This window comes from Quercus robur, chromosome 7 (genome assembly GCF_932294415.1).
Source record: "Quercus robur chromosome 7, dhQueRobu3.1, whole genome shotgun sequence".
NCBI classification, from domain to species: Eukaryota; Viridiplantae; Streptophyta; class Magnoliopsida; order Fagales; family Fagaceae; genus Quercus; species Quercus robur.
Genome location: NC_065540.1, coordinates 37,309,181 through 37,317,574, shown reverse-complemented (window position 1 = coordinate 37,317,574; position 8,394 = coordinate 37,309,181). Strand labels below are relative to the sequence as shown.

Here is an 8,394-nt window from a genome sequence, read left to right as displayed (position 1 = left end):
ATGAATTATGGTTAACAGAAATTTGATTATGTATAAACTACACAAAAAAAAAAAAAAGTAATACAATGGTAAAATTATCAAAATATTAATCAAATTGATAACTATTGAGTGGTGTAACTTTCTGTTAATGGTATTTTTTTTTTTTTTTTTTGCCCAAAAAAAAAAAGAAGAAAAACCTCTATGTTTTCGTTGGAATGACGCAAAATCCATATTTCATATATCTCATCGAATACAGCTATTGGATGGTGCCTCACCAACGTGAATATTGCCTACCAAGGCAAGGGTTTTGCTTTTTCCACTATATTCAACGTAGGTGCCTCAATACCTCCAACATTCCATAAAGCAATTAATATTTCTTTGAAATTTAAAATTAAAGTGGCAATGATTTCATTTTATTTATTTTTTATTTTATGCGTAACATTCCTAATCATGAAGGAAATTCCAAAAAAGTAAGAGAGAAGACAAGAGTGAACATCACGTGCCCAAATGGAGGGCGAAGCTGAAAGAGAAAACACAAGGATCACATTATACCTCAATTATTATCAAGCATTGATTGATTTATAGGTTTCTTCACCACGATCACAACCCAAAAAAAAAAAAAAAAAAAAAAAAATCATGCTCTTTGTGAAAGGAATAATTATGCCAATTTTATGGTTATCTCTCTCTCTCTCTCATTTTCATGTGTTCAGTCACTTCCCAGTTCCCAAGTATGTTAATGGGAAAATTGATTGGGCGTAGGTATAACTTTTGGACCCAGTAACAAATGCAGACAATTCTCTTCTGGGAAGAACTCTGTGGTTTTGTTTCAACCTCTGGAAGGTGCTTAGCCTCTTGTCACAGTTTGGAATTTTTTATTTGTCAACTTGTTTATTGTTGAAAGTGCAAAATATTACAAAATCTTAGAAAGTTTGGAATCCCTAATTTAGAGTCAACCCCAATTGTTTTTATAGATTTATCATTTGAATCAAAGCATAAAAACATTTTGGGTACTCAATTTATGTATTCTTTTTAGTAAAAGCCTATAAAAATTTTTAAAATAAAAATGGAAATCTTATCTTGAGAACCAAACACTAACTCAGTTGATTCCCCATCAACAACCTAAAGGAAAAATCCCACAAAGTGACCAAACTTTGCATCTCTCTCTCTCTCTCTCTCTCTCTCTCTCTCTCTAATCCTTTTCTAATCCCAACTCCAATCCCGTACAACAAGCCAACTTTGCAATAATGTAGTTCTATCCATACTCTCTCTCCACCGAGCGTGACACACACCCACTTAAATGTTGCAAATGATTAATTATAGGTGTACGATTGGAGTAAAATGATATACCTTTTTAAGCTATTCTAAAATAAACTAGTTTTTTGTTATAAAAAAAATAAACTAGTTTTTAATTTTTTTTTAACACATTTAATATAAAAAGTACCACAAGCTATATATAAATATATATAAATATATATATATATTTATATATATATATATATTAAATAATATGCAAATAAGTTAATGAAAATAAACAATTCACAAATGAACATAATTCACATCCAATTTTATAATTTGTTGACTTATACGATTGTGAGTTGTCATAATTTTTTACTTTATGTGAGCCACCAATTTACTTTATTTACTCAAAATCGTACAAATTAATAAGTTATAAAACTTAAATACACCACTGGACTTGATACAAAATGGACACATCATTCAAAATTGGACACATGTCCATATGGGAAATTAAGTATGAAAATGATGGTGCATGGAGATGGATTTACAAATAATATTATGAGTAATCTATATATATAATAATAGGAAATTGAGAGAAATTCGAATTAGAATTCCAAATTAGAGTTCCAATTTTGCACCATATGTCTTAAATTATTTATTTTTAAAGAGTTTTATTTCTTAATTTTAGAATCAAATGTTGGATGACATCATAAATATTCATCCAAGTGAATTATTAAGTACAAAAACCAAAGAATTTAGAATAAATTAATCGTAAAAAAATAAAGTGCTTCACAATAATTAAAAAAATGGACAATTTACATTTTATATCTATTAATATCCTTACAAAATATTTTAAAGAGTTAACAAAATATAAAAGCTACTATCAATAGTATTTAAATGATATATATAGGAATTATATTATACATTTTATTATATATCTTTAAGTATATCCATGTATATGCATGTGATTACAAGCTAGTGCTAATAACACATAAAACAACACAGTTTGTGCCACAACTCACTTACGCGATAAATTGTGAAAGATAAATATATGATGATAGGTCCATATAAAGATATCCCTATGTTATTTCCAACTCATAAATGAGCCAAATTGTGTGACACAAATTATACTATTTTACGTGGAACCAACATTTCTCTCATATTATATAGCACACATATCAATCCAGGGCACGGGGACGGATTAACAAATGGTACGATCTCTGGTGACCTGCAACTGCAACACCCAGCAAATAGAAGCAGCAAAAATGCCTGGTGGCCTCATTATTACAATTTACCTAATAACACGGTACACTACACAAACCCCCTGGCAGACACAATCTGACTCAGTGAACAGTAGAGCGTGTTCTCACGCGCTACCAAAGGCCCCTGGCATGCCGCATGAGATGAGATGAACATTAATAACAAGAAACAAAAACAAAAAAAAAAAAAAAAAAAAAAATCTATTAGATCTTGTTGTAAATGTAAGTGAAGTTTGTAACACAAACCACATTTACAGCACGACACAACACTCACTCTCAAAGTATAAGACCCTGAAATCCCGGGAAAAAAAAAAAAAAAACATTAAAAAAAAGTCCCATAAAAATCATAAGAGAAAAGAAAAGCATCATCAGCCACAACAGTAGTCATTAAATAAAAGCTGAAAAGAAGAAAACAAGATCCACCTCGAACCTCTCTCCACCCTCCCTCTTCTTCTTCCTCCACAACCCTCCATCACCAAAACACAACCCTCTTCTCTCTCTCTCTCTCTCTCTCACAAAATCAATATCTTCTTTTTTTAAACAAACCCATCTTGTTAGTTTTTGTATTGAACCACAAGCTCCACCACTACTATACCCATATTATTAGCTTCTTTTTTTCTTTTTCTTTTTTCTCTATTTTGTTATTGTTGTTGTTGTTATTGATTTTTTTTTTTTTTTTCTGTACAAGATTGGATTTTTTAATGTTTGTTTGGTGAATTGGGTGAAGGAATTGAGAGAAAAAGAGAAATAGTGAATTGGGTGTGAAGGAGATTTGAGAAATAATGAGGGAGGAGGACTCAAATTGGTTCTCAAGATGGGAAGAAGAGCTTCCTTCCCCTGAAGAACTTATGCCTCTTTCTCAAACCCTAATCACTCCTGATCTTGCTTTGGCTTTTGATATCAGAAACCCAAATCCCAACAACAGCAACAACAACAACAACAACACCATCAGCAACAACAACAACAACAGCCCCACCCACTACCTCCATCAACAAACAGGCTCAGTTCCAGTGAATCCTTTGGGAAACACCACCACCTCAGCAAGTACTCCACCTCCACAGCCAAACTCAGCTGAATTCGGAGCTGATTCGGCTGAGTTGGGTTCTGGGGCCGCAGGGGAGGAACCGGCTAGGACTCTCAAGCGGCCCCGGCTCGTGTGGACGCCACAGCTCCACAAGAGGTTTGTGGATGCTGTGGCGCACTTGGGGATCAAGAATGCTGTGCCCAAGACTATAATGCAGCTCATGAGTGTTGATGGCCTCACTAGAGAGAATGTTGCTAGCCATTTGCAGAAGTACCGCCTTTATCTCAAGCGAATGCAGGGCGTATCAGCTGGTGGTGGTGGTAGTGGCCCGGCTAATGGTGCCGGAGGATTGGCCGCCGCGTCTGCTGATCCTGCCACGGACCATTTGTTTGCCAGCTCGCCTGTTCCGCCACATTTTTTGCATCCGGGTCGCCCCAATTCGGACCATTTCTTGCCTTTCGTGCAGGTGGCTGCTCTGCCGCATCACCACCACCATCACCCGCAGCAGATGGTTGCTACAGTAGCCCACCCGCAGTTGCAGCCTCCGTTTCATAGGCAGGTGGGGCATTTTGGGTCACCCCCCAATGGGCAATTTGAGCATCCATTTCTGAGTACTAGGCAGTCACAGCCAGTTCATAGGATGGCGGCACCACTGCACAATCAAGGACCAGGAGGAGGGTATGGGGAAGATTTGGAATTGGCTAATGGGGCAGGAGGAAGGAAGGTTCTTACTCTATTTCCAACAGGGGATGATTGAGTTTTTGGGTAATTGTTATTTGCCCCACTTTACTTCAAAACTTCCATCTAGTTTTTTTTTTTCTTTTTTTAATTCTGTATCTGGGTCTTTTTTGTATTGGTGTCTGGTGGTGGTACCTGTTAGATTTTGGTTTTTTGGGTCTTAGACTTTTTAGTTGTTGTTGTTGTATTAGCTGTTCTTAGTAATCTTGGTGATAGTAATTGGTACTGTTGGGCTTCCATTGATATCTGAACATTTCTGGGTTCAAATAATCTCGGTTAATTAATTAAAAATCTGTTCCCATTGGGGTGTCTTTCACCATCCTTTATGAGGAGGTTAGCTAGCATTGGTGGGTAGTGTCAGTTTTGGTATCCTTCAGTTCTGTGGGCTTCTACTTGTGTAATTACCAGTGTTTGTAGCAGTCTATATATGTCCCCTGTCAGCTTCTGGTGACGGATGTTGATCGTGATGTCACTTTGGGCGGGAATTGTGTTTTGTAATCTCGTCTATGACGACGACAACTATTTTGGTGTCATGATAATGAGTCAATCTGGATATCTTTGAGGTTGATTTATCCCATTGTAGTCTGGGAATCGGCTGGTTTTCTGCTATCTCAGAGTCTTCTCACTCATGGAGGGTTCTTATTGGCGGTGAAGGTGGGCATGGCTGAAGCATCAAATTGACTAAACATTGAGCTTGTAGGTGAGGATAAATAATGCAGGCAAGTGCTATTATGTTTCTCTAGAAATCCAAAAATGGGGCTGGTAACCATGGTTGGCACATCCAGTACCGAGTTTCTTGGCAAAATCCAGGAATCTCTTATCTGTAAGATTTATCTCATGTTTATTAGTCTAATTTCATGTAGAGGTGAGTTGTACTTGTTGTACATTGTGTGACTCTATAGAAGACTTAAAACCCCTGATGCAAGGGTACCTCTTAAAGAAATTTCTGATTTTTATTACAATGTTGGATTTATTCTGAAGCTCTGAGCACTTAAAATTGCTTGATTTTCTGAAATTTCTTAGTGACACTTATCTGTTATTAAAATGTGTATCTTGCATCAAATTGCTTATATTTTCTCTCATGTAGCATAGAATAAGGCGGTTAGAAATTCTTCATCATTTAAGCATGCATGTGTATATGAAACAAGATCTGTTTTTTCTATGCTATGTTCAATCTTCTTTATACAGGCTTTTGCTTGAAACGTGAGACATTCTAAGGCAACAGGTAGATTGTAAAATTTCATATCAATTTTTAATTTCTTTCTGTCTAGATAATGATTGAACTGTACCACATTATAGACAAGAGATATATTGAAAATTTAATGTGGAGAGAAATAAGTTGAGAGTGAGGAGCATCCTCAAGATTGGGGATCACATAAGCCATTATGTTACCCTTATTTATTAAACTTGTTTAAATAGATATTGTTTTCAACACTTGAGAGTGATGAATATGAATAAACTGAACACCTTACTAAAAAAGCACTCAATTTGGAATAAATTACTTTTTCAAATCTTCAATCTGTAAGGAGATTGGGTGGTTGTCATAAGATGTCAAAGAATACTTACTTTCTTTAAAAAAAAACTGTAGATTAAATGAAGGGAAAAGTTAACAAATGCCCTAAGGACATTTGTTAGTGAACCAATTTAGGAAAGTTTTTATAGGAAAAGAAAAAAATAATTAATTTTTTGACAAATTTTTCAATTTTCCATAAAAGTGGTATAAAAACTTTCTTAAAATGGTTTATTAAAAATTGTCTTAAGGGAACTTATTAACATGACCCTTAAATGAAACATAAAAAACTATCTACTTGTAGAAGGACTGTGAACTTCTGGAATTTCGACGTAGGTTATCATTCTAGATTATAATTCTTAGAAACTTCTTACTCCTGGTCATGCAGTATGCATCTCCATCATAATTTTCTTCATTTTTTCCAATTTTGGAACTTTCTCCATCACAATGTTCATTATGATTGCAAAATTTTAGTTCTGGCCTAAGTTTTTTCAGCTTCCCAGTTAGGATCAGTGTTGCCCCTATAGTCAGGTAGCAGTATCGTAATTTGTCGTTTACCTTACCTACATTACTTTCTGATCATAGAGAAACACCCCTTCTGATTCGATAGAATCTGTTTTTGGCTTCTCTAGTACAATATCCGCAACCAATTTTGCCACAATTCCGTGCATGCCATACTGCTTAGTCTCTTGCTTGAATCTGTTGATCATATACTAAATGACAGATTCTTTCACAAGAGAACCATCTTGACCAATTTTGGAACTATATATAATGTACTTGATATTTGATAGTATACTTGTAAATTGATATTTTAGTCTCAGACAAGATGTGCTTTCATTGTGAAGAACAAGTTTGGGGAAAGACACATTCTAAGCGTCCAAGTAGCCAATAGAGATTTTATTTATTTATTTTTTTTAAGTTCGAAGTAGCCACCAATAGGTTTAAGTGTGTGTGTGTAAGCATAGAAGGGGATATAATGATTTACAGGGGAATACAAGAGTCAATGCCTAAATTCAAGCTAGACAATAAAGCTATTTGATGGAATCCTCATGTCTTTCCTCAGCTTTTGAATTATCTATTCTGATGGAGTTGTGCAGTGTACTGCCTAGGACTGATCTTGAAGTGGCAGCCTAAGCTACTTCCTTATGCTATCTCTTTGTACCCATGGGCTGTCAAGCACTAGGCTGAAAGTTCAAAGTTTTGACAAAAGCGTTTCCCTTGATTCTTTGAATAGCTTGGCATTGTCTTTGGACAAAATATATCTTGTCCTTTGAGATCTCAACTCCCAATATATTTTTTTAAAAACATTACCTGATGATCTTTTTTCATAATATTTCCATGTTGATTATTTTTTACTCTTTAAACCAGCTTGACCTGTTCTTGGAGCAAAATTTACCATGCCCTATGGAAGTCTGAAGTTTCTAGGCTTCCTTTCAAGTTTTATGAATTTTCTTTGATAATCCTCACCTGGCTCATCCTATATATTAGATAGTTAAGCCTAGCATGAAAGTGTAAGGCAACCTATACATCAGTAAGGAGTTGTTTGTCATATATATATATATATATATATAGAATTTATGTATAGATATGCATAAAATACTTGAGAAAGGGTTTCTTCGAGTTTTCCCCGGACATTTATGTCTGTCTGGAGTGTGATGGACTCTCAAATTTTTTGCAATTTTTTGATTTGCTAGGTATTGTTTTGTTCTGCATGTCAATATAACAGCGCTCAGAGTTCTTCAATGCTTCAGCAAGGGAATACTACAGTAGATACTTGGCTTGAAATTTTATCATGGTCTAGTTATAGGACAACTTTGAGTATTGTAAAGGTTTACAGTTGCAGTGATTGTAGTGACATTTCAGTCTTCTCTTTCTTCTTTTTTTTACTATTTGCACTTGTCAAGCACGCTTTGCTTTATACTGGAGGATTCATGAATGAGATCAAGGTTTTTTATGATAAGGCTCATTGGCTTGTTTTTATGGTTTTGCTAAATATGCTTCAACCTCACTGGCGTAATAATTTAAGACTGTCTGTCCTCTAATTCAAATGTTTCGCATCATTTAATATTTTTCTCAACAATCTTTAAGCAGAAGATCATTTTCTTTGGAACATATTTAGTGTTATTTTTAAGATCATCAGCTTTGGTTGATTTGTGTTGTTTTCTCTGCCAGCATATGTGACAATCATGCCCTCCTAGTTTGCAAACATTTTGAATGAAATTTCACTGTTTTAGAATTTGAACACTGCTAGTTTAAAGTATATCCAAACCACTGTTCGCCTCTTTTCCATTTACTTTTTTTAGTTCAACCTTGGCTGCTGTGAGAATTTTGATATTTTAATTCAGCGTTAAGTCTATCTTAGTAAAAACAAAAAAAGCATGGTACTAGATAACTTCTCGGTACATGGCACGTATAAAGAAGCAGAAAAAACTATATTATAAATGGTTATGTGCTTATCTGAGATAATATTATTGAATAGAGCCAGCACGTTGACACTGTGACCCAAGCGTTAAAATTAAAAAATAATTTAAAAATGTATTACCGGCCGAACACAATAATTTTTACATTTTTTTGCGATAGTTAAGTAGACATTACAACTAATGTCACTTTTATTTTCAATTAATAACTTGTTACTTTGGCATTTGTAA

General features: G+C 34.7%; 1 protein-coding gene across 1 annotated transcript; it reads left to right on the top strand.

The window, feature by feature from the left end:
* Positions 1-2,792: 2,792 nt before the first annotated feature.
* LOC126693289 (transcription factor MYBC1) lies at positions 2,793-5,216 on the top strand. The gene has a single exon (XM_050389205.1). It carries the CDS (start codon positions 3,257-3,259, stop codon positions 4,253-4,255), a length of 999 nt encoding a protein of 332 aa, XP_050245162.1. The 5' UTR covers positions 2,793-3,256; the 3' UTR covers positions 4,256-5,216.
* The last annotated feature ends 3,178 nt before the right edge of the window (positions 5,217-8,394 follow it).